This window comes from Neofelis nebulosa, chromosome 7 (genome assembly GCF_028018385.1).
Source record: "Neofelis nebulosa isolate mNeoNeb1 chromosome 7, mNeoNeb1.pri, whole genome shotgun sequence".
NCBI classification, from domain to species: domain Eukaryota; kingdom Metazoa; phylum Chordata; class Mammalia; order Carnivora; family Felidae; genus Neofelis; species Neofelis nebulosa.
Genome location: NC_080788.1, coordinates 100,641,672 through 100,668,702, shown reverse-complemented (window position 1 = coordinate 100,668,702; position 27,031 = coordinate 100,641,672). Strand labels below are relative to the sequence as shown.

The 27,031-nt window shown below is 44.6% G+C and overlaps 1 protein-coding gene across 1 annotated transcript in view; it reads left to right on the top strand.

Annotated features, from left to right (window-relative positions):
- Positions 1–27,031, top strand: part of NID2 (nidogen 2) — a 66,922-nt gene that overhangs the window by 23,550 nt on the left and 16,341 nt on the right. The window contains exons 5-11 of the mRNA XM_058739048.1: positions 6,088–6,237; positions 6,669–6,914; positions 8,066–8,266; positions 9,579–9,809; positions 21,130–21,273; positions 21,975–22,103; positions 22,985–23,128. Coding sequence (XP_058595031.1) covers positions 6,088–6,237; positions 6,669–6,914; positions 8,066–8,266; positions 9,579–9,809; positions 21,130–21,273; positions 21,975–22,103; positions 22,985–23,128 — 1,245 coding nt within the window. The remainder of the gene's footprint in view (positions 1–6,087; positions 6,238–6,668; positions 6,915–8,065; positions 8,267–9,578; positions 9,810–21,129; positions 21,274–21,974; positions 22,104–22,984; positions 23,129–27,031) is intronic.

The following is a 27,031-nucleotide window of genomic DNA, read 5'->3' as shown; positions in this document are numbered from 1 at the left end:
TACCTGCCTGGAACCAGCTGCCTTCCACCTTTCACGTGGCTGGGCCAGAGCCCTTAGGGAAGGAGGGCAGGCCCAAGGCTGAAGACCAGCGCTTACGTGCTGTCGGCAGAATGAAGACTGAAGGACAGATCAAATCTAGAGCAGAGAAGTTTTCCTCTTTTTTTTTTTTTTTTTTTTTTTAATTTAGGCTTCACGCCCAGCAGGGAGCCTAGTGTGGGGCCTAGCACAAGGCTTGAACTCATGACCCTGAGATCAAGACCTGAGCTGAAATCAAGAGTCAGATGCTTAACCAACAGAGCCACCCAGGCACCCTTATTTTCAATTTTCTTTCTTTTTTTTTTTTTTTTAGAGAAGTTTTCCATTTTTGTGAAGAACTCCCGATGAAGACGAATCTCAGGAACTTTGGCAGGTGCCTTTCCTTCTCTTATGTATCCCCACCCCACTTTTCTTTCCATGAAGGATCTGAGAAGAGTGAAAAAGCCTTAAAGGGGAAAAAGAAATGAGATTTGAAAGTCCTCATGTTAACAAAGCCTTTGTAAACTGAGCACATTCAAACCTGGCTGGCCTCTGCCCTCCTGCTATGCCGGGCACAAGCCAGCTGACTTGTCTCTAACGTTTTTGACTCTCTGTGACAGGTGCGCCCAGGCAGAGAGTGGGTCCCAGGAGGGTCTGGAAGATAGCCTGTGGGTAAATACAGGAGAGAAGCAGCCATGGAAGATGGTTTCTCCAAGTGTGGTCTCTAGTCCCCTAGCATCTGATTCATCTGGGGCCCTTGCTTAAAATGCCGATTTCCACACCCTTCCTCCACCTTCTGAGCCAGAATCTGCATTTTTAAACTAAGTCCCCTGGTGATTCCAAAGTAATGGAAAGAACATAGGATTTAGAGCCAGAAGATCATATCACCATGGGCCTCAGTTTCTCATCTGTAAAATGGAAACAATATCTCTTCCCCAGAATAGGAAGAAGTGGATGAAAATACATTCAAAACTCTGATGTAAAGAGGCATATATAAACGATCACTGAAGAAAATTGTCACTTGTTTTGGGATACATTCATGGCACATCTCATCCAGCTGGGATTCAGACGTTGATTCTATACTTTCAAGCAGCAGCTCAGCATCTTTGGATGTATCTGCAATTCTCATAGAAATTTGAGAAGGCACATGGGCCAGAAGTCTGGCTTTTCTTGCCTTGGATAGATAGCTGCATGTCAGAGCCTATTTCTAGGTCCAGTTCTGCCTCTTCATCAGGGAGGGGATTTAGCCTCTGGGCTGGTGGATCTGGGCCCAAGCTGGCAGTAAGCACTGAGTCCTGCTGCTTACCTGGCCAGGAATCAATAGGAGGGCATTGCCTGAAATCCCACCACCCCCAGGAGCTGCTGAAATTCATTAACTATGCTAATGAGCATCCTCGAGCTCAGAAATGGAAAGCTTACAAATGGCCTGAAGGTCATCTTCAGTGGGCACAAGAACCACCTGGGGAGTGGTTCAGGTGATTCTGATGCAGTGGTTCCCCACAATCCATGGAGAAAGACAGCTCTCCTTCTGAGTGGTTGAATGGTGCCCTCTGAGGGTCCTGTCAGAGGGGGAAAGAGCTTCCTCGATGCCTCCCAGCTGTTGCTGGAACGGATCCCTCGCAAACCTGCCCTTCCACAGTCTCCCTGTCTCAGGGATGGCAGCTCACCAAGGTGTGAACGTCACTGTGGGCTTCTGTCTTTCCTCTCACCTTCTCCCCATTTCTTCTCCCTTTCTGCGCTCCATCCAACCCATCAGCAAACCCCGTCGGCCCCATCTTCAAAACACTCCGTGTTTGCGCCCTTCTCTCCACCAGATCTTCCAGCTGCCAGGGCATACACCCATTGGCTCGTTCCTGAAGTATGGCAGGTCAGATCTTGTCACTCTCCTGCTCAAGATGCCCGAGTGGCTCCCCTTCTCACTCAGACTAAAGCTCAGCTCCTTCCTATGCGGGCCCTTTGACAACTGGCCAGTACCTCCCCGGCCTTCTCTCACTGCCCCTGTTCCTCCCACGTGCCCCTTGTGTCCTGCCTGCAGTGCCCCTGCCTCCAGGCCTCTGTCCAGAGGTCACCTTCTCCCAAGGTCCTCCTTGATCCTGATGTTTAAAAGAGCGAAGTCCGCACCCCCACTCCCAGCCCTCTTGACCTTCCCCGACTTAAGATTCTGCACAGCTCGTAACAACCATCTCTGTACTAAGTATTTGAGCTGTTTGTTCAGTGCTGCCTAGAAGAATGTAAGCTTCAGGATGGCGTGTTTTTCTGCTGTACCCTTAATTCCTAGATCAGAGCCAGGCCCGTAGTGAGTGCTCACATTATTTGTTGAATTAATAAATGAAAAAAAAAGCGCAACAGGCATGTCTTTACCTTTCGCCTGACAAGCTGATATTGTATCGAGTGTGTGGATCTGTGTGCACGCCTGTGTGACGGCAGGCATACCAAGGGATCCTAAGGGGAGCCTGTGTTTGCTCCTTTTGGGAGTGAACTCCACCTCTTTCCCTGTGCAGCTGTCACGGGGCTGGAAAGCTGAGCTTCTATTTGTGGCCCAATAACCTCCATCCTGTGAATGCAATAGTCTCCAAAAAAACTGCATACAAATATCCCTGAACCAGTTTACCAATAACCTGTCCTAATTATAGTTTGTCTCATAATGGCCTTTCATGGGACCCTACCCATTATTATTATTATTATTATTATTTTTTAGAGAAATGCAGTCTGGGGGGCGCCTGAGAGGCTCAGTGAGTTAAGCATTCGACTCTTAATACCTGCTGGGGTCTCGCTTGGGTCATGATCTCAGAGCTGGTGCCCCCTCCCCCTCCCCCACTCGCACTCACAAATCAGCTTAAAAAAAAAAAAGAAAAATGCAGTCAGTGTGCCAGTCTGGTTAAACTTTTGCACAGTTGCCTTTGTAAGTTGCTGGCTGCATTGCTGTGCACCTCTCCTTTTACCCATAGGAAAGCCATGCCTGCGCCTTGCTTTTTAGTTTAATGAACCTCAGCTCTCCAAATCTCCAGTCCTCCTGCATCCCATCTCTCCCTGTGTGATGACCCGCTCTTGTAAGAGGGATTGGGTGCCAGAACAAGTCTTCACCAGAGAAAGAGAGGGAATACAAGACAGACCCGCTTTTTCTTTAATCCAGGAGAACACTGTTTAGGGTTTGGTTTTATTTTTACCCGATTTAACCTGAATATGATGACTCTTTAGACCTGTGTCACATTGCTTTTCTACCTTGGTCCTCTGAAGTACGTTCAGGAAAAAATGTGATTTCTGGCAATGGAGGTGTGAGAAGGGGTGTCACCCTGATTTTAGAGAGCATTTCTGTGGTTTGCCCAGAGCCACCTGAGCCACAGTCAAGGTTGAGTTCTAGAGGTTGGCTTCCTCCTGCCGTTCCCCCCCACCCCGTGTCCCTCCCACCTTGTTCCAGAGGAGAGTCCTGATGGCAGCCGTGCCCTGAGCACTTGCCAGTGTGCCAGTCCCTCCAGACACTGCTTCTTTACACTTAGCTGTCACCTTTGGAGCCAGAGAAACCCAGGCTGACAAGTTCCTTTTTGTTTTACTCAAACTGGGTCCTAACTTCTTAAATCAATGGACGGTGATGACGTCGTTTTCTTCACAGCAGCCTCTGTAATGCCCAATCTAGATTTTGGGGCAGGGTGGGGAGAGGGGAGTTTGGAGGGGGTTGTGAGTTCTATGTCCCTGTCCTAGTCAAAAAAAAACCCTGTTCAGGATTATGCCTAAATGTCTATGTTTATCAAACTGGAATTTCTCATCTGTGTTATCAAGGCCCTAAATACCAAGTCTTGAGTCACTGACTGCATTCTCACCATGTTCCCAGATATTTCACTTGAGTCCAGTCACCTGCCCTGCCAATCCTCAGCCTGCTGCTTTCTCAAGAGTCTGTAAGCAGCGGTCAAGTACAGCCCAGAAGTTAATGCTCCTGCCACTGCCGCTGCTCTTACCTGTGCTCTTTCCCACAACACACCGTAATCCCGTCCGGATCATCCCAGCTCTCCTTCCATCAGGCCTGATTTATAACGTGTGCCTCAAATCTTACTTGCTGAAGCCTAGGCTGATCAACCCCAAGCAGCTGATCAGATCCTTAACCCAGCTCTCATGGCCTATGTACTTGGCTTCCACTGCAGTCCAGCTGGGGCCAGACCTCCAGGGTTCAAGTCCTATGGCCTGTGTGACTTCAGGAAATTCACTTTAATCTTTAGCTTGTTTATCTGCAGAGCAGGGATCAAAACAGTCCCTGCTTTTGTGCAAATTGAAGATGTTAATAAAGTACATAGATGGGGTGCCTGCCTGGGTGGCCTGGTTGGTTAAGCGTCCGACTTCGGCTCAGGTCATGATCTCACAGTCCATGAGTTTGAGCCCCGCATCGGGCTTTGTGCTGACAGCTCAGAGCCTGGAGCCTGTTTCAGATTCTGTGTCTCCCTCTCTCTCTGCCCCTCCCTGTTCATACTCTGTCTCTCTCCATCTCAAAAACAAATAAACGTTAAAAAAAAATTTTTTTTTAAAAAGTACATAGAGTGGTATCTGCGATAGAGGAATGGCTATTTAAATGGTAACTTTGCTGTCTTTTTACCTGTGGATACAAGTCTCTGCCTGGCTATGTTTACTTACCTGGGGTACATCTCCCCTCCTTCGGTTTCTTTGTTTGCTCTTCTTCCCTGGAGTAGTGTGCACATGTTAATCTTTCCATTTTTTCCTTACCCTTCAGTTTCCTCCTTCTCAGACCTAGGTCTGGAGCACAGCTGCCACCTAGGTTTGCCTAGGAGTAGGGAATCCGTCTTCCTCCGGAGCTGGCACCCCACAGCAGCAGAGTCCAGCGCTGGAGTTCTGTGCTGTCCCTGCTTGTCAGTGCTCCCTGAGTCTCCACCCAACTCCTAACCCTTCCGCCCCATGTGAAGGCCAGGTGTGCGCAGCCACTTTGCCTCCTGGTGGCCATGCTCGGGCTTAACATCATCCCTGGTGTCTGGAGAGAGCCCTCTCTTCTCTGTTAGCTTCCCCCCACCAACCACACCCCACTCTCTTGGCCATTTCCTATATGGAAATGGAATCTGCTCCAATGCCTTTGTTTCTCTCTCACTTTTTTTTTTTTTAATGTTTATTTTGAGGAGGCGTGGGGGGGAGGGACCGAGAGGGGGAGAGAGAGAATCCCAAAGAGGCTCTGCACTGCCAACGCAGAGCTCGACATGGGGCTCGAACTCAAACCATGAGATGATGACCTGAGCCGAAACCAAGAGTGGGATGCTTAACCGACTGAGCCACCCAGGTGCCCCTGATGGCCCTTTTTTTTTAATGGGCAGAATAAGTGGAAGATGGAAGGAGCCACTACTGGTCCACTGTGGTTTCCTAGAAGAGCTGTAATCGTGACCCCCTCTCTCCTACTGCATAGCAATCTCGTTTGTGCCATAGCCACCACCAGAAACCCCACAAAGGCACAGGGCATTTAACAGCTGAATCCTTTCCTTCCCCCTCCTCCCTTCCTCTCCATACATTCTTCTTAGGGGTGGGTGTGTTCTTTAAGGCCCTTCTCTATCAGAAGAAAACCTACCTCTCTGGGCAGATGAGACAAGCTGCAGGGTATTCTCTTTAGGTACAGGATCCCCTAGAAGCAAAGAGTGCTTGGACCTAAGACCACATTTGTTATTTCTCTTTTCAGTCTTCCTCTCTCTCCAGGTCGTTACTCTCAGGTTGAGTCACATAAAATTGCTGCTATTTGACCATTTTAGACCCACAAAATGGCAGTTTTGTACAGTTCGGCCTCACACGTACTTACTGGTTGGCTTTTGTGTTCTGCGCTCACCCCACAGTGCTGCGGCCTCCCCGGAGTTCACCAGCTTTGCGGTGAGCCCAGATGGGAGCAGTCCGTGGTACTTCTTGCCAGAAGACAAAGCAAGTTAATTCCCCTGGGTCGAATGTTGTTCCTGTCTCTTAAACATCAAAAACCCATTTGTTTATTACAAGCTAAACTGATTTTATGGAGCAGATGTGGTGTCCACGATGAAGCTTGGCAGGAACGATGCTGGAATCACTTAGTCCTTGTAATGCGAATTTGTTTTGACTTTCCAGTCTTCACGTATAATGCTGCCGACAAGGAAACCTGCGAACGCAACCACGGACAGTGCTCCCCACACGCCTTCTGCACTGACTACACAACTGGCTTTTGCTGCCACTGCCAGTCCAGGTTTTACGGAAATGGGAAGCACTGTCTGCCAGAAGGTAAGAGATGCTGGCTTGACGGGGCTGGGGGCTGTTCTGTGCAGATTTTTGCCACTTGCTTGTTTCCAGCCGCCACTGTGACTCTGCTTATGGACCTCGAATCTCCGACTGCCTGAATCAAAGCACCGGCAACTTGCAGGTGCTTGATCGAGAGAAATGAGCGCATTTGGGCTGATTTCCCAATTTGAGGATTAGCCAGAAATCTTTCCTCCTTTTTGCCAGCTCATTAGAGGCAGAGTGGATGGGAGAGTGGATGGGAGAAAATAAATCGAAGACAGGTCTGTTTTGTACTTAGATGGATAATTGGTTGGTTAGGAATCATGAAAATGGCTAAAAGACTGAGTTTTGGGAATTGTGGGCGGAATTACTTTCTGGGTACCCATCCCCAACCTGGACCGTGGTCACAGCTGACCGGATCTGCTGTCTTTCAGGGGTACCGCATCGAGTCAACGGGAAAGTGAGTGGCCACCTCCGCGTGGGCCACACGCCCGTCCACTTCACTGACGTGGACCTACATGCTTACATCGTGGGCAATGACGGCAGAGCCTACACGGCCATCAGCCACATCCCACAGCCCGCGGCCCAAGCCCTTCTCCCGCTCACGCCAATCGGAGGCCTATTTGGCTGGCTCTTTGCATTAGAAAAACCAGGCTGGGAGAATGGCTTCCGTCTCACAGGTGAGCAGCAGTGCCCTTTGAGGGGGCTGATGGCTCCTGGCCACCATGCTTTGGTTTTTATTCTGTGAAAGAGGATCTGTTTGCTCAGTTTTCTACAGGTGTGTAGCTGGGCCTGGTTTGGTCTCACGGGACTGTTTTCTTCCACATGTTCTCCAAGTCATCCTGAGAAATGGGATGATTCCATTTGGACCATTTATGTCCTTTCACCAGAATTGCTTCAAGCTTATTAGGTTGTGTTTACTTGAGTTGTTACACACAGATCTGACAAATAGAGATGCACAAATGGTGATTACAGGGCATCTGGAGAGGAGTTTGCTCGTGAGTAAGCTTCCTCCTCTCCCACCCCCGTGACTCTGACCTATAATGGTACCGACCGGTGATTGCCTCTCACACTCTAACCTGCACACAGATCACCTGTAGCCCTTGTGAAAAGGCAGATTCTGGCTCTGTGGGCCTGAGCTGGGGTCTGTGATTCTGTTTTCCTAGCAAGCTTCCAGGAGACGCAAATGCTGGTCTAAGGACCACCTTAGGTGGTGTAGAGGATCTTTTCTTGGCTCTTTCCTCCCAACCTGAAAAGGCCGGTTTCCTACTGGATTTATCACAGATCAAGTGCTGAGAGAAAAGTTCTTCCCGCACCTCCAGAGCTATCTTGTTTTCCATCAAGGCTTGGAGTTACAAGTAGGTGGAGTATATTCCGTCACATTTGAATTTCAGGTGAACAATGAATTATGTGAATAACTTAGTAAAAGTATGCCCTAAATATTGTAGAAGACATATTATACTAAAAACATATTAATTATCTGAAATTCAAATTTAACTGGGTGTCCTAAGTTTTTTTGCTTGTTTTTCTACTAAGTCTGGCAACCTCAGAAAGAGAAAGGTCAGGATGTTCCTAGTAGCTTCTTACGGAAAACAAGCTGTTACAAAGAGAAGCAGCGTGAAATGAGGCAGGATGAAACCACACTGTTTAGTAGAAACTTGGGGGAACTGACGAAATCGGCAGCTGATGGTACTTAGTCTTGGACATCAGATGATCTCCGTAGGCGCCGTCTCCAACGGCAGTAGGAATGAGGAAGTGCACAGCGGTGATCGTTACTGGGAGACGCGACACCCCTTCTTAGCTCCGTGCTGAAGTCTTTCTTCCTCTCCAGGTGCCGCCTTTACCCATGACATGGAAGTTATTTTCTATCCGGGGGAAGAGAGGGTTCGCATCACTCAAACTGCCGAGGGACTTGACCCAGAGAACTATCTGAGCATTAAGACCAACATTCAAGGCCAGGTGCCTTACATCCCAGCAAATTTCACAGCCCACATAGCGCCCTACAAGGAGCTTTACCACTACACGGACTCAGGTATGTGTAACCCGTTTTGACATCTATAAAATGGGGAGAGTGCATATCTCCCAAGATAGTTGTGAGGATGATGAGTTTTTATGTGGGATGTCCTTAGAATGGTGTGGGGTACATAAAAGGAGCTCGGTATCATTTTAGTGCTCTTACTAAATATGTAGTATAAGTGAGAGGAGTGTTGGCTGCTACACAAATGAATACCAACATTCCTATCCCAGTACTTTCAAATAATAATGGAATCAATGGTAACCTTGTCTCTGGGGGTGGGTTAGGGTTGTATAATTATATACCGTTTTTAACCGCCTGTGCTCTCTGGGCCACGGACAGATATTGACTGTTGGAATTTTTACTTGTCCTGTAACATTGTTTCAGCCCGTTTTAAAATGAGGTGTTACACAGTGTTGTACAACTAATGCTAGGTTTGGAGTCAGGATAGGAATTCACATCATGGACTTGTAGTTTAAACTAGCTGAGGGCTAAGGTCACTTGCCACCTAAGCGCCTATTTTCTCATCTTGAGAATGAGCAGAAGAACGCCTTTTCTCTCTACCTTCCGTGGTTGTTATGTGTAAATTGTGCTGAGTTCTGTAAAACCACCTGAATGCAAGACGCTGGCGTAGTCACAGCAGTCGTCCTGCGGCACAGCAGTTTGCTTCGAGCCGTGCCTTTCCTGATTCTGTGTTGTGAGTGTTGGAAGCTGGGCAGAGGGTGAACAGAGGAGAATGGGCAGGAGAAACCCAGATCGTGCACAGAACAGCTGATGGCCAGAACACTGGGGTGGGCTTCCAACTCCACATTCAGATTGAAAGAACGTCCCTTCCCTTTGTCCAGAACCCTTCGGACTTAAGTTGGAAGCTATCACCTCTGTGCAATCTTGAACATGAAAACTTGGGGTAGAGAGGCTGCCTCGTGTCCCAGTTCCAGCTCTATCACATACACAAGGCTGGTATGTGATAGGCTATCTCTTCACCTCTGATCAAGGCCCCCTGCCCGTGATCGCAGAGGCCACCCTGCTGGGGTGAGGTACTAACAAGGCAGTGCTTTTAGAGCACCTGGCGTGGCTGGCACATCGTGGCAGAATTTATTCTTTGCTAGTAATGATGGCAGTGATCGTCCCTCCTCCTCCTCTGCACGTTGGCTTTGTGTCTACTCACATTCCTGGAATTGTCGGGTGGGTTTTCCATATTAACTCAGGAACTTCCCAAGGGAACACCCTCCAGGAATTAGATGAAAAACTGTACAGAAAAATCTACCCCACATGAAAATCTCTGGTATCTTCAAAATTGACCGGTTTGGCTGAATAATATCTGTTGCAGCTGTGACCTCCACAAGTTCCAGAGACTACTCACTCATCCTCGGTGCCATCAACCAAACACTGTCCTACCGCATCTACCAGAACATCACTTACCAGGCATGCAGGCACGCCCCCAGACACCGGGCCATCCCCAAAACCCAGCAGCTGAATGTGGACCGGGTCTTTGCCTTGTACACTGATGGGGAAGGAGTACTTAGATTTGCTGTGACCAATCAGCTTGGCCCAGTTGAAGGTATGTTTCCCTCTGTTGTTTTGGCAAAAAATCGCATCCAGCTTTAAAAAATTCCTTTTTGGGTAGCCTCAGAATGATTCACGGAGGTTACTAAGGGTTACCGAGTACCAGGCTCTGTGTTAGGTGCTGGGCGTAAGGATGCGTAAAGCAGGGGCTTGTCTTTGAGGTGGAGACAGAGGTAGAAATGGAACTTGTAGAACAGCGTTCCTACCAAACTAAGGAATAGAGCACAATATGTGAGGCTGCTTGGTGTGCCAAGCACACACCCCATGTGTGTGCCAGTCTCTGCTGGGGAGACATCTGTGAACAAGGTGAGGCCAAGTTAGGAGGGGGACTGATGCTGACAGGTATTTATAATACTGATAAGAGCATGGCACTATGAGCCTAGTCTGGAAGTGTAGGGAAGAAGTACCCAAAAAGGGACATTTTAGCTAGAACTCAAAGGGTGAGCTGGATTTCACCAAATCAAATCAAATCAAATCAAATCAAATCAAGGTAAGACAAAGAGCCAGTGCCTGGAAGAACAAAAAGAGAGAAAAACACAAGTTGAATCGTACCCCATGAGGAAAGCCTGGATGCTTTCACTCTGAAGATGTCTGTTCCTGTCGCTTCTACTCAGCACTGCATCAGAAGTTTTAGCCAGGGCAATTAGGCAAGAAAATAACGATCTCTGTTCTGTGATGTGATCTTAATATGTAGAAAGTCTAATTCATTAAACTATTAGAACTAATGTGTTCAGCAAAGTCAAAGGATATAATTTTTGTATATCAGTCTTCTATTTCTGTATAGTAACAATGAGCAAACTGAAAAGGAAACTTTGAAAACAATTCTGTTCCCAAAATATTTAGGAATAAAACAAATTTTTTAAGTGTAACACTTCTACATTGAAACCTATAAAGCAGTTTTGAAAAAAAAATTAAGACCTAAATAAATGGAAAATTAGACCTAATGGCATCTTTATGACTCAGAAGACTTATTAGCATAGCAGTGCTTCCTAGCATAGATTCAACACAATCCTATCAGCTATCAGCTGGTCTTTCTGCAAAAACTGAGAAACTGATTCTACAATTGATGGAAATTTAAGGATCCCAGAATAGCCAAAACAAAATTGAAAAAGAACGATTGGAGGATTGCCACTTTAATCAGGACCATGTAGTCCTGGCACAAGGATGGGTATAAAGATCAGTGGAATAGAAGTGAGAGTCCAGAAATAAACACTCACATCTACAATCAATTGATTTTGACAAGGTTGCCAAAACAATTCATTGAGGAGAGAGAGTAGTTTTTTTAACAAGTGGTTCTGGGAAAGTTGGGATATTTGCATGCTAAAAATGATTATGGACCCCTGTCTTCCATCATACACAAAAATTAACCAAAAATGGGTCATAGACCTTCATGTAATTTAGCTACACTTTAGAAAAAATAAAGGGGCAAATTTTTATGACTCTGAATTTGGCAATAGCTGCTGCTTTTTTTTAATGTTTATTTTTGAGAGCAGGGAGGGGCAGAGAGAGAGGGGGACAGAGGACCCAAAGCAGGCTCCACACTGACAGCAGAGCCTGATGTGGGGTTCGAACTCACAAAGTATGAGATCATGACCTGAGCTCAAGCTGGACACCCAACCAACTGAGCCACCCAGGCACCCCAGCAATAGCTTCTTTATATATGATACTGAAAGCGTAGGCAATCAAGAAAAAATTGGGTGTCATCAAAATTAAAAACTTGTGCTTCAGAGGTTATTACCAACAAAGTGAACATACAACCCACAGAAAGGTATAAAATGTTTGAAAATCATATATTTAATAAGAGGCTTGTATCTAGAATATATGAAGAACTCTCACAATAAAAAGAAATAATATAAAAAATTTGGATGGAACATTTCTCAGAAGATACACAAACTACCCAGTAGGCACATGAAAAGATGCTCAATATCATTAGTCATCAGGAAAATGCAAATACAGTCAAAGCCATAATGATACTACTTTACATGCATGTGGATTGCTATATTAAAAAAACATAAGTGTTGGTGAAGTTGTGGAAAAATTGAAACCCTCATACACTGCTAGTGGGAGTGTAAAATGGTACTTACTATGGGAAACAATCCAGTAGTTTTTCAAAGTTAAAGTTACCACTTGAGCAATTGTCTTTTTTTTGTAATTTTTTTTGACGTTTATTCATTTTTGAGAAACAGAGTGCAAGTGGGGAGTGGGGCAGAGAGAGAAGGAGACACAGAATCCGAAGCAGGCTCCAGTCTCTGAACTGTCAGCACAGAGCCCGACGTGGGGCTTGAACCCACAAACCACGAGATCACAACCTGAGCCGAAGTCGGACACTCTACTGACTGAGCCACCCAGGTGCCCCACCACTCATAGCTCTATAACCAAGAGAAAAGAAAACTTATGTCCCCATAAAAACTTGTACATGAATATTCATAGAAGCATTATTCAGAATAGCCAAAAGGTAGAAAAAACCCAGATGTCCATCGATTGAGGAGTGGATTTTTAAAATGTCCTAATGCATACAATGGAATATGATCAAGACATAAAAAGGAATGAAGTACTGACACATGTTACAATATGAATGAATTTTGAAAACATGCTGACTTGTGAAGGTAACTAGTCACAAAGGGCAACCTACTGTTTGATTCTATTTATATGAAATATCCCAAAGAGGCAAATCTGCGAAGAGAGTAGATCAGTGGTTGCCTAGGGCTGGGGCATAAGAGGATAGGGAGTGGATGGCCAGAGTACAAGTGTCTTTTGCGGGTGGGTATTAAAATGTGTTAAACTTGATTGTGGTGATAGTTGCATAACTGTAGATATACTAAAAAAATCTGTGTTCTTCATATGCATGAATTATATGGTATGTGAGTTATGTCTTCACTGAAAAAAAAAATAGTAGGGTAAAAATAAAAAAACAAAACAAAAAAACCCAAAAAAACTAAACAAAAAAAAGCCGTGTTTCTCAAACTTGAGTTGGAATTAACCACACCTGTGAAGCTTGGTAAACGTGCAGATAAGAATGTTCTAGGCTTACTAAGGCACTAAAGGGCATGAGGAACCTTAAGTACATATTGCTAAGTGAAAGAAAGCCTGAAAAGGCTACATCTGTGTGATTCCAACTACAGTTAACCCTTGAACAACACAGGTTTGAACTGGGTGGTTTACTTATATGTGGCTTTTTTTTTTAATACAGTACTGTAAATGTATTTTCTCTTATGATTTTCTTTTTTTTAACTTTTATTTAAATTCTAGTTAACATACAGTGCAGTATTGGTTTCAGGAGTAGAATTCAGTGATTCATCACTTACGTACAACCCCCTTGCTCATCACAGGTGCTCTCCTTAATTTCTGTCATCCCTTTAGCTCATCTCCCACCCACCCCCCTCCGTTGACCCTCAATTTGTTCTCTATCGTTCAGAGTTTCCTATGGTTTGTTTCTCTCTTTTTTTCTCCCCTTCCCATATGCTCATCTGTTTTGTTGTTGTTGTTGTTGTTGTTGTTGTTGTTGTTGTTGTTGTTAAATTCCACATGTGAGTGAAATCGTATGGTATTTATCTTTTTCTGACTGACTTATTTCACTTAGCATAATATACTTTAGCTCCACAGTGGGGTGCATGTACCCCTTCAGATCTGTATTTTTGTATCCCTTGGGTAAATTCCTAGTAGTGGAGTTGCAGTGTCATAGGGTACTTCTATTTTAGCTTTTTGAGGACGGTCCATACTGTTCTGTAGAGTGGCTGCACCAGTGTGCATTCACACCGGCAATGCAAGAGGGTTCCCCTTTCTCTGCATCCTTGCCAACACCTGTTGTTTCTTTTGTTCATTTTAGCCATTCTGACAGGTGGAGCTCATTTTTTTTTACTTTCATTTCCCAGGTGATGGGTGATGTTGAGCATCTTTTCATGTGTCTGTTAGCCATCTGATTGTCTTTGGAAAAGTGTCTATCCATGTCTTCTGCCCATTTCTTAGCTGGATTATTAGTCTTTTTGGGTATTGAGTTGGGTAAGTTCTTTATAGATTTTGGATCCTAACCCTTTGTCAGGTATGTCATTAGCAAATATTTTTCTCCCCATTCCGTAGGCTGCATTTTAGTTTTGTTGATTGTTTCCTTCACTGTGAAGAAGCATTTTATCTTGATGAAGTTCCATAGTTCATATTTGCTTTTCTTTCCCTGCCTCCAGAAACGTGTCTAGTAAGAAGTTGCTCTGGCCGAGGTCAAAGAGGTTGCTGCCTGTGTTCTCCTCTAGGATTTTGATGGTTTCCTGTCTCACATTTAGGCCTTTCATCCATGTTGAATTTATTTTTGTGTATGGTGTAAGAAAGTGGTCTAATTTCATTCTTCATGTTGCCATCCAGTTTTCCCAACACCATTTGTTGAAGAGACTGTCTTTTTTCCATTGGATATTCTTTCTTGCTTTGTTGAAGATTAGTTGACCATATAGTTCTATGTCCATTTCTGGGTTTTCTGTTCTGTTCCATTGGCCTATGTGTCTGTTTTTGTGCCAGTATCATACTGTCTTGATGACTACAGCTTTGTAAAGTACCTTGAAATCCGGGTTTGTGATGCCTCCAGCATTTTTTTTCTTTTTTAAGATTGCTTTGGCTATCTGGGGTCTTTTGTGGTTCCATGCAAATTTTAGCATTGTTTGTTCTAGCTCTGTAAAAAATGCTATTAGTATTTTTATAAGGATTGCATTAAATGTGTGGGTTGCTTTGGGTAGTATAGACATTTTAATAATGTTTGTGCTTCCAGTCCATGAGCATGGAATGTTTTTCCATTTCTTTGTGTACTCTTCAGTTTCTTTCATAAGTGTTCTATAGTTTTTGGAGTACAGATTTTTTACCTCTTTGGTTAGGTTTATTCCTAGGAATCTTCTTGTTTTTGGTGCTCTCTTAGGATTTTCTTAATTTTTTCTTTTCTCTGGCTTAAATTTATTATTAAGAATACAGTATATAATATATAAAATATGTATCAGATATTTCCTTATTGGTAAGGCTTTTGGTCAACAGTAAGCTGTAAGCTTTGGGGGAGTCAAAAGTTATATGCAGATTTTTCAGCTCTGCAGGGGATCAGGAAATTGTTCAAGGGTCAACTGCATGTAACAGTCTAGGAAAAATGAAACTATAGAGAATAAAAGTCAGTGGTTGCCAGGAGTTCAGGGGGAGGTGACCAGGGAGAGCACAGGGGATTTTTAGGGCAGTGAAACTACTACTCTGTATGCTTCTATGATGGTGAACAGATGTCATTATACATTTGCCCAAACCTATAAAACTGCATGACACAAAGAGTAAGCCCTAATAAACTGTAGACTCTAGGTAGTAATATCAGTATTGGCTTATCGTTACAATGACTGTATCACACTAATATAAGAAGTTCATGAACTGCATATTGGGGGGGCGGCGCTATGGAACCTTTACTTTCTGCTCAATTTTTCTGTAAACCTAAAACTGTTCTTTAAAAAAAAAAGTCTGTCGATTAAAAAAAAATTTTTTTTTTGGTGAGCCAGAGGGTGAACCTGCAAAGTCCAGGAACCCTAACAGATAGGAAATTGTCAGATGAAAGGGACATTTTAGTTCTGAAAGCCAATAGCTAGTGTTTTCCCCTAGAATGCAAGGCATACCTAAGGAGTAAGGAGAGGGTCTCGCATGTTTTGCTCTGTATCGATACTGTTGAGGCCAGACTCCCCTCCAGAGGTGATTCTGTGACTCAGCAATGGAGAGGAGGGCTCCGTAAGCCTCCTCAGGCTCATGAGCATCACTTCAGCAATACGATAACGAGATGAAGGCAGGAGGGCTGGACTCTTCGAGGATGCGGAGGTGACTTGAAATGAGAATCCCGAGTTTGTTGGTGTGGGTGTGTGGGTGGTTTGGTTTTAGGAAACGTGCTTGGGAGTACAGGCATTGGGAATGCAAAGATTTTTTTAACAGCATGAAAACGTCAGTTGATTTTAGAGAGATGGACATCCCACAAGGGAAAAGATGATTGCCTATTTCTCAAGAAAAGAGTTGAACAAAAACAGCTGAGGAAAACACCCTTCAGCACTTTGCTGGGTGTCGGTGTCTGGTCTGTAAGAACAGTGATTAGCGGAAGAGCCTCCCAGGCTGTGGAATCCCGCTCAGATTCTAGAATTACGTAGTGAAAAGATAAATCTCTGGTGTGTTTTTCCTGGAGGCACACCAGATGAGAGTAACAAAAAGAATGCCAGCAAACTGACAGGTACCAAGTTGCTAATTTGTCTTTAGAACTTTATGTGATTTTCCCTTCCATGCCAGTCCAATATAATAGCAAAGGACGGTTTACTTGGCTCCAAGCACTGTCATAAGTACTTTCAGAAATGAACTCAGTCCCACAAAACCCCCTGCCCAACAGGGGGATCATCATCCCCTGTTTTACAGAGACTGAGGTATAGACATGAAGTAACTTGCTCCGTCACAACTAAAACGTGTCCAGCTGGGACCCAATCCTGGGCCCCAGCTCTAGAGCCCGTCTCATAACCTTGCCCGGCTTTTCCACATGGACTCCGCTGGCCTCAGGACTGCCTCATAATTTGGGCCAAATTTCAAGAGGGCGTGTGTGTTTTAACCCTGTGTGTTTGCACCCCGTTTCACCCACCCCTGGGGAAAACTGCAATACTGTTGTTTATACTCCCTGAATAGGAGAAAAATGGGGTGGGGGGAGAGAAAACAACAAATGAACAAATGACAAAACCTCCCCCCCCCCCCCCCCCCCCCCCGCAGTACACAGCAGTATCCTCTCAAGTGTTCCGTTTCTCCGGAGGGAATGATGATCTGTTTGGAATGTCTGCGACACCCCGCAGCTGCCCCATCTGATGTGGGCACTTGTGGCTTCCCAGGGCTCGGGAGGTACTGTCGTCCAGTCTTCCCAGTGAGCAGTCAGAGCCTGAGGCCTGGCCCACTTCCCAGCTGCAGCCCCCAACCGCCCTCCAAGTGTTTGAGCTTCAGGTCTGGGTTGGCTGTCCTTCGTGGGGTCCTCGAGCAGGACGCCGCTGGGCCTCCTGCCCTTGTGCCCACCTCAGGGCTCCTTCTGGTGGGTCGAGGAGACTGGGCAGAGGGCCATGCAGCGAAGCGGAACGGACTGTTTCTTGATGGAAAACTGCTCTTCTCCTCTTGATTAAATGAGTAAATTAGTTCCAGATCCCCTGTCAGAGAGTCAAGCCGTTTAAAAGGGTGAGGGCAAAATAGAATACATGGTAAGGAAGATAGTGTTGTTCTTGCTATAATAGGAGAAAGCTAACAAGCCGTGGAGAGTGAGTAGCCAAATGGTTTTAGAAATGTATTTTTAAAGCCGTGTTTTTGGAAACCAAGTTCAGTGAGCAGGGCCTGTGCTCAGAAGGGCTCTACACTTGGTTTGAGAGCTCTGCTGCTGTTCTCTTGAAACTCTTAATTTATGAACAGGGCCCCACACTTTCATTTTGCACTGAGCTCTGAATTACGTAGCCTGTCCTGTCAGTGTAGTATATTTTAAATCAGTGTCCCGTAACTATGGACATTTTGCCCCCTCGGTTTCAGGTAGGCCACTGTTTCCCGTCCAAGTTTGCAAGTCAGCTTTTGCACTGTGTTGTTTTTGTTTTGTTTTGTTTCATGCCTAGCAGGGAGGTGAGCTCTTGATGTCTATGCATTCTCACTGATCTTTACCAGAATGTGCCACAGTGCAAATTTGATGCTGGAAAGTACTGAACGAGAAGGGTAAGCATTGGTATTTCTAAATTAAAACATTTCAGAGATCGCTTCCCCCTTTGGCTGGGTAGACCACGCACGTTATACAGCATCTTCTCCTAAAATGGAGAAATGAGAAGGAATTGCCTTGCTCTCAGCTTTCAGCCAGGACATGACCCTACTCTTAACCATAACCATGCTGTGGACTGTCTCAGGGACTTGGTCTGTACTACCCTATAACCCCAGCGTTCTGCTTCCGTCCCATTCACCAAGAGGTCCAGAGGGAAGAACGAGGGACACCCAAGGGTATCTTGCTTGATTTGCGGAGCTAGGCGCACGCTGACAGACTTAAGTTCATCAGGTTTAAAAAGTGCTGGAGCCATTTGTTGGTCCTTTTTTTCTTGGCAAAGATTCTGTAACATACACCAGCCAACATCATTGAAGCAGACCAAGGATAAACCCATGGCCCTCCTTTATTTACTTGCTTGGCCATAATTTGGAACTAAGAATATTGCGTTGTAAGAACACAGAGTGGTGTTTCTTATAAAGTGATAGGGGAAATTGACCAGAAAGCAGCGGGTCCTTTCAGAGACTCAGCCAAGGCATCCCTGCTGCTACCAGGCTGAGAAAACTGGAAGAGTCAGCGTGGACAGTGGGCAAGCCCTGGAGAGGTAGCTGGATGTCCTGAAGGACTGCAAGGGGGTCCAGTCTGAGGCAGGTGACGGCAGCAAGTGTCACCTTGAGTCTAGACTAGGAGTTACTTTGGGCAAGGCCCACCCACCTGAGGTAAGGAGGGTGGGAGATGTGGGTGAGCTAGAGAGAAATGAGAGAGAATCTAGGAGGAGGTGGTGCCAGGAAGTTCAAATAGGTGGTGTTGCCAGTGTATCTACCGATGCCAAGGTTCTGGTCCCTGGAGCAGTGGGAGCTGTCGTGATCCGGGCAGAACTTGGGGTGTACCGAGCTGGCTGTCAAGACAGGGACCAGGCACAGGCAGAAGTCCAAGGCGTAAGCTCCAGTTGTGACTTAGACGAAGCCCTCTCGGTAGCAGGGATGGCTTGATGTAAAGCCTGGGAGGTTTGGATAAAGCTCTTGAAATCTTTTGGATCTAAGATTAGAATTAATTCTAGGAACTGAGACATAAAGCTGAAAGCATGTTGAGGGTAGTGGCCCCACTGGGGAAGAAAAGGGGGTAACAGAGTCACTAGGGACTGGGCGGGCCTGCCTGTGGGGAGCGAAATTGCCTTCCACGTACATTATGTCGGGTTTGCTTTATTTTCTTCAGTTTTAGCAGATCTAAGCATTGTCTTTATTCCCATTTTACACCTGAGGAATCAGAGGAGTAAACGGAAGTGCCCAGAGTTAATGGATTCCTTGTGTCTGGGGCTCTCTCCAACACCACTTCTGTGCCCTTGGCTTAGATGAGCCCAGTTTATGGAGTTCCTTCAGTGGTATCTGTAGCCAAGTGGTGGAAAGCACAGACTGCCTGGCTTCTTGTCCCCACTCCATGCACCTTGTCTTATGACCTTGGGCAGGTTACTTGGCCTCTCCATGGTGTAGTAAAAAAATGAAGATATTAACGTCTTCTTCACAGTGCACTCATGAGGATTTAAAGGGATGTTATATGTAAAGGGTTTAGAACAGTGCCTGGCAAATAAGTGCTCACTAAGCATTACTACTCTACTCTGTCTAGAAATAAAACTTTAGGGAAGATCTCAGATGTTAACAGTTCTCACTACCCAGTGGGTGGATGGATCTCTGGCAAGGTTAATCCTGAAGAGGAAATACTGCAAAAATCATTCCTCTTTAGTCTTCTAAATCTTATAAAAGCAAGATTTCCCATTAATGAAATTTTGACTTCTAAAATAGTGAATTTTAGTGAGATCTTGCCCACTTTAGGGACAAAAATTGGGGGTATGCATTCCTGCTGTATCATTTCCTGGCTTTGTGAGCTGGGGCAGTTTTTCCAATGTCACTCACTTATCTGCAAAGGGAATGGGGATGACAGCCAACCTCACAAAGTTTGGAGAATCACATGAGGTGATAGAGTGAAAGCACTTTAAAATAAAAGTCGGTCATGTTTTGGATGTTTTTATTCCCTGGACACAAGCCTGATGTAAGTAATAAAAGGTTAGGTGTCTGTAGAGTAGGGAAGAGGAAGCCATTCTGGAATTTAAAACTGTAGGTTGGATAATCCAGCCCAGTTTTGGGGATTAATAATTTAGTAAGGTCACCTGGTGGGCCCCCAAACAGATGAGGATATAGTCAGTCCCATGGAATCTCTCTCTCTCTCTCTTTTTTTTTTTTTTTTTTTTTTTTTTAATTGTCAAGTTAGCTAACAAACAATGTATACAGTGTAGCCTTGGCTTTGGGAGTAGATTCCCTTGATTTACCACTTACATACAACACCCAGTGCTCATCCCAATAAGTGCCCTTTTCAGTGCCCATCTCCCATTTAATGCCCATCTCCCATTTTCCCCACCCCTCTAACCACCCCCCCTATCAACCCTCAGTTTGTTCTCTGTATTTAAGAGTCTCTTATGGTTTGCCTCCCTCCCTCTCTGTAACTTATTTTTCCATCCCTTCCCCTATGGTCTTCTGTTGAGTTTCTCAAATTCCACATATGAGTGAAAACACATGATATCTTTTTCTGACTGACTTATTTCACTTAGCATAATACCCTCTGGTTCCATCCACGTTGTTGCAAATGACAAGATTTCATTCTTTTTCATCTCTGAGTTGTATTCCATTACATATATATATCACATCTTTATACATTCAACAGTTGATGGACATTGGGGCTTTTTCCTAATTTGGCCATCGTTGATAGTGCTGCTATAAACATTGGGTAAATGTGTCCCTACAAATCAGCATTCCTGTATCCTTTAGATAAATTCCTAGTAGTGCTATTGCTGGGTTGTAGGGTAATTCTATTTTTAATTTTTTGAGGAACCTCCACACTGTTTTCCAGAGTGGCTGCACCGGTTTGCATTCCCACCAACAGTACAAGAGGGTTCCCCTTTCTTGACATCCTTACCTTCATCCTTTGTTTCCTGAGTTGTTAATTTTAGCCACTCTGACCAGTGTGAGGTGGTGTTTCAATGTGGTTTTGATTTGTATTTCCCTGACGATGAACAATATTGAGTATCTTCTAATGTGTCTGTTAGCCTTCTGGATGTCTTCTTTGCAAAACTGTCTATTCATGTCTTCTGCCCATTTCTTCACTGGATTATTTTACAGGTGTTGAGTTTGGTAAGTTCTTTATAGATTTTGATACTAATCTTTATACGATAAGTCATTTGCAAATATCTTCTTACATTCCTTTGGTTGCCTTTTAGTTTTGTGGATTGTTTCCTTTGCTGTGCAGTTTTTTTATCTTGATGAGGTCCCAACAGTTCATTTTTGCTTTTATTTCCCTCGTCTTCAGAGACATGTCAAGTAAGAAGTTGCTGTGGCCGAGGTCAAAGAGGTTGTTGCCGTTTTCTCCTCTAGGATTCTGATGATTTCCTGTCTCACCTTTAGGTCTTTCATCCATTTTGAATTTATTTTTGGGTCCCATGGAGTCTTTGATCTCCTTTTTGTGCCATTCTCTTTACAACAACCAGATTGTGCTAGTGTGGTTTATTCCCTCTCTGCTCATGCAGTGGACTCAACCCCCACCCCAGTGAATCCTTGCTTCGATGGGAGCCACACATGTGACACGAAAGCTCGGTGCCATCCAGGGACAGGTGTAGACTACACCTGCAAGTGTGCCTCCGGGTACCAGGGAGATGGACGGAGTTGTGTGGGTAAGTGGTATGCGCTGTGTTCTTTCACGGGGTCCTCCAGCCCTGTGTTTATAGAAGATAGGTGCGTCTGCTTTTATGATCTCCACTGATCAACGAGACAAGTTTAGCAGCTATTAACCTAAATGCTATTATTTAAAAACTGAAGCATATTCTGGTTAGGTTTGAGAGGATAGTTTGGACGTGGGTGTTTGGGGCTGGGATTGGAGAAAGAAGACAACTGTTGCAGTTCCTGCATATTTTGAGTTCTTAAGTTTTGTCATTTTAATCCTGTATTAAGTATTTTCTTATATTTACTAAAACATGTGTTTTCAGGTTGTCTTCTGGTTTCAGACATTGTTTTTTTTCCCCTATTATATCCCCACAATCCACAGAAATTTCTTTACACTTCTAAAAGAAAAGTCATTAGTGTGTTTTTCTTTTAAATGTTGAGTGGTTTTTTTAAAAATAAAGTCTAAAGAATTCTTAGAATATTGAAATATTTCTCCCTCGGACTTATACTTGACTGACTGCAGATAAATATTATAATCTGCAACATGCATTCTGGTCGATGCTTAGAAATCTTACCTTTGGACGTCTGTTTAGTCCACAATTTATTTGTCCTGTTGAAGCTTCATAGTAGTGAGGAAACATCGAGTTTTCAGACCTTTCGCTTGTGGAACGCTTGATTTAAGCCGCGCTTTTCTGTCGTTATTTCTTCTTAGATGTAAATGAATGTGCAACGGGCTTCCATCACTGTGGCCCCAACTCTGTGTGTACCAACTTGCCGGGCAGCTACAGCTGTGACTGCCGGAGTGGCTATGAGTTTGCAGACGACCACCACACTTGTATATGTGAGTGCTAAGCCATTTCTCTTTTTGGCCAAAATAGTGCTGAACCTTGCTCTTTGATTCATTAATGTTTCCGCTCTAACGTACAGAAGCTCTGCCATATGGTTTCTGAAAACACTTTGCGCTGAAATAACCCTATGGCTCAGTTCAGCCCTGGGTTTGTATGTTGCTTTCCTTTCGGTGTTGAGTTACTGAAGGGTGTTCACCCAGTTGGGATTCCTGCGTGTCTTGGTATCTGGTCCAATCATATAACAAGACTGTGAACCTCTAATACCACCGGTTCTGGACAGAAGTAAAATATTTCTCAAATTTAAATGAAACAGATTTATAATTCAAAGATGCTCGCCCCACTGGGCCAGCTGTACAACTCCATCTGTAATAAATGTACTCTTTCAAGGGTAAAAAAACAAGAAAAAGAAACCTTTGGACCTAAAAGTGGATCCACAGGAAGTAGGATCCCAAATTCATCCCATTGGTAAAACCAGACGATGATAGAGAAAATACACTTTTTAACCCAGTGGGATGAAAAAGTAGCAGTGATCATAGAAACTGTGTGTGTGTGTGTGTGTGTGTGTGTGTGTGTAGTTCTGGTGAGTTATAAACTTTATCAAGGACTATTTTAATGACTGATCTTCATGTCTAGAGTTTTAACCACAAACCCAGACCAGCACTTCTCAAACTTTAATACGCATACAAGCCATCCAGGGATCTTGTTGAAAGTCAGATTCTGATTAACTGGCTCTGGGATAGGGCCTGAGAACCTATATGCCTTCTAAGCCCCTAGATGTCCTGATGCTATGGGTGTGTGTATCACACTGGGAGGAGCAGTCTCACCCATTTGCAGGTCTGAACTCTCAGATGTCCTTGCCTTCTTCTCTTTTCAGTGATCGCCCCACCTCCCAACCCCTGTGTGGATGGCAGTCATTCCTGTGCTCCTGCTGACCAGGCCCGGTGCATTTACCATGGGGGCAGCACGTTCAGCTGCACCTGCCTGCCTGGTTACACTGGCAGCGGGCACCAATGTACTGGTGAGTACCTGCGGGTCGTCAGCCTCAGTGACTCTGGAAAGTTGCCTTGTATGCAACATCCCCACGTAACCGGAACCTTTCTCAAAAGGACTTCTCCCTTCCTTGACTCACACAGCCTTGGAATTGTCCAAAGAGCAAGAGAAAAGCTGTCCTTTGAGTCAAAAAGCAGAGCAAAGGGTATTTTCCCTTGGGCTAGATTGGTGAGCATATGGTGGGGACGTTCCTGGAGCACTAGGAAGCCACTGCGAGCTTGTAGCCAACCTTCTGTTCCTTAGAGCTGGCGTAGGCTGGAGGAACTTCGGGAAAGCCTATTCACCTGTTGGGAAGTCTCCATCCTTCCATCTATGGTCAGCGACTTAGTCTAGCACTTCCAGTTGTGCCTAACTTTGAGTTGCTTATGATACTGGTTGAAGGGGTATTTTAAGTAATCTCTAAATTGCAATGCAATTCTTTCTCATTTTTTCCCTCTCACCTCTCTCTCTGGAGAGAAGGGGAGGGGGTGGGGAGAGAGACAACTCTGTCTTAAGAGGATAGTAATGCATACATAAATACCCAAAACTTTTTTTCCCCCCAGAAATCTAACCACATTTAAGGTGGTTAAGACTTGGTACAGTATTTTGTAAAATCACTAAACTGGAATGCAGGACTGTTAAAATTTAACTCGGTTAAATAATAATAATAATGTTTGAGGTTGTTACTGAACTAGGTATAATTCTCTGGGTATAAACGTTCATGAAACTGGGATGAGTAGTACTTTAATATAGAGATTATTTAAGAAATCTACATAATCCACAAAAGGTTTTCAAAATATATCCAGTGACATGATGGAATTGAAACTCCATTTCATGCTGTCAGTAATGCGCACAAAGTTAGGGTAAAATGAGACACCGGCAATGAGAGAATGGTGGGAAAAGGGTCTGTGTGGGGATTATAAACCTGGAACACAGGGTTTCCCCCTCCCTTCAGACTGCTGCTTGCATTGGCTGGGCCACTGTTGATGGGCTAGAACAGCCGTGTGACCCCTGGGAGCTTCACAGCAGATGAAACAACATGCCCGCCCCACCTCCTTACCAGATGTTCGCTTCTCCTCCTGCTCCTGATTCCTCTTCCCTTCCCTCTCAGCGGAGAGGCTCCCGGACGAGCCCACTGACGCCGTCCGTTCTGGACAGAACGCGTGTCAGGGCAGCACAGCCGTCCTCTCCTTCCTCGTTGTGCTGGGCCATTTGGTATTGTCTGAACTGGCTCTTTCATGTTTCCACTTCTGTTGTACCGAAGTTCTGCTGTATGCTTTTCCTAAAAACACAGTTTATACTGAAATGACCCAAAGCTGTGGCTCAGTTCAGCCCTGGTTTTTTTTTTTTTTTTTTTTTTTTTTTTTTCTCTACTAAAAATATCCCCAGTTTTAGACAGAGCTCAACTGCTTCCCAGTGAGAATGAGGTAGATTTGAAATTCACAGATGCTTCTCCCACTTGACCAGCCCAAGAGTTCCATCTGTAATAGATACACTCTTGACACACAGCGGGTAGCCTCCACAGGTATGGGGGTCAGGATGTGAGGTGCACAAACTCCTCATGGTTCTGTTCTTCATGCGGGAATAATGTTTTGTCCACCCTTGTGGAAATTTACCGTCCAGTTCCATTTAACACATTTAAGACATGAGACTGCCTGGAGAAGCAAAATCTTGTCAGTAGAATTGCGTATTTAAACATCCGGCCACTCAGGTCAGCAGAGATCGTGCCTTTAAAGTATTTAACTTCTTAGGTCTTTGGTTTAAAGCTAACAAGTTGAAATTAATTGCGGCCTCGGTGTGATGAGTGTTAATCAGAATGTTAATTGAGTTAGTTTTTGCCCTAATCCCGTCTAGAATCATTCTCTCTTCCTTCTTTTAACTTCTATTTGTCCTGTAAAACTTTGATTATCTTTGGGATCATGTTAAAATTGGTTACTTTTCCATGTTGGGAACTTGTGAGTAATGCCATTTATTGTTATTACTGCCCTCTTGCTGATTTCTGCCATTTTTAATTGTTCCTATTCAATCTTTGCTTCTCTGCATTTGGGATTTTCTCTGGAACTCACAAACTTAAAACCCATCAGTTGCTTCCCTTAGTGTATTAGTTATCTATTGCTGCATACCAAATTACTCCCAAAATACAGTAGCTTAAAACAATACACATTTATTATCTATAGGTCAAGGGCCTGGGAATGGCTTAGCTTGGTCCTCTGCTTAAAAAGATCCTCACAAAACTGCAACAAGGGGTCTGGTAGGCTTGGGGTCTCCTCTAAAGGCCTAACTGGGGAAACATCCTCACATGGTTATTGGCGGGATTCAATTCCTTGAGGCCTGAGAGCCTCAGGTCCTTGTTAGCTGTGGCCTGGAGATGACCTTCAGCTTCTTGACATGCAGTCCTCCAACAAGGTAGCTTACTTCATCAAAGCCGGTGGCAGAAAGTCTTTTAGCAAATTGGAAGTTATAATCACAAAAATGACATCCCCTCAGTATTGCTTTCGTGTATTGATTAGATGCAAGTTACTTAAGGGAAGGGGATTACATAAGATTGCAAATGCTAGATGGTAGGGATCTTTGGGAGTCCTTAGAGGCTGTCTCCCAGAATCCATTACCATGGGTTGCCTTCCAAGCTTTTCAGACTGTGGAGTAGAAGAGAATGAATAGTCCTTTTCCTAAAGACCTATATGCCATGCCTAAATCCGACTGGGCTAGTCATGAAGGTGATTTGCAGGATAAGTACATTCGTGTGTGTGGGTGTATGCACATGCATGCACATATTTAAAGACATGCCACAATGTGCATGTGTACCCGTGGCCATAGAAAATAGCAAAATAGAGAAAAATAGAGATAGAAGCTCTATTTTGTGGAAAGTGTGCATTCTTGAAGCATGCATGTTATCCTTTACTCCATTAAATTAGCAATAAAAGGCGTGTAGGTTTTTCTCTAGCCAGTTTGTTAAAAACCAGGTTCCCTGGAGAGGCTGGACTTGGCTTTGGGTTCTCAGTCTAGTCTGAGTCACCAGCAGTTACTACTTTTATCCAAGTAGAGTTCAATCTTTTCCAGCTTCCCTCAATCAACCCCGATTGCAACGGTTTCAGGGTTGATGTCCACCTTGTGTCGGTATGAGCCGGTATTTCTCAGGGATGTTTGTCCTCATAGATCTTGGTAACTTTGCCAGGTGAAGCAGTGTGTCTTGAGTTGGGACCTTTCCAGGAGAAGCGATTGAGTTATGGGTGGGACATCCCTCAGCACCATCACTGCTCAGGAGGGACGTGAGGAGAGGCACTTGGGTTATTCTGTCTCTGGTTTTCTGTTCTAAAAAGAGAGATGTTAAGTAAGGTATGGTAAAGTTGGTGCAGCCACAGGAGAAGAGAACAAGGTTTGCAAGGAAGGAGTTTATTATGCTCATGGGTCCCAGAGAGAGGGTCACCACATACCACACAGGGGCACACCCAGCAAGGTGCTTGACCGAATAGGTGGGGAGCTAGAACTTGTGGGCCGAAGCCTTTATTGGGGTCTGGAAATTTCACTGGATGGTCTGAAAGCAAAGGGGGTTGGGGGGGATGGGTTAAGGGTAGCTAGAATCTGGTAATCCAGTGGTTGGGTTTGTTTTGAAGGGACCTCGCCTGATTTGGGTATGGGCTCAGAATTATGGCAGTGAAAGCATTGAATCACCAAAGCATGAATTCAAAATGGAGGGTTTTAACAAATGTTCCATACAGGTGTTTTACCAGCTTAACAGAATAGAATGGAGAATTGTGCTGACATTGAGCCATGTTTCATTACCTGAATGGCAAAGGAGTTCTACTGTGCCCCAAACATTGTCGTCTTGACCTCAGTGTTCTGACAGCCCCTAAAGACCCCTGACAGGGATTGTTAGGCATAAATGGCAGCT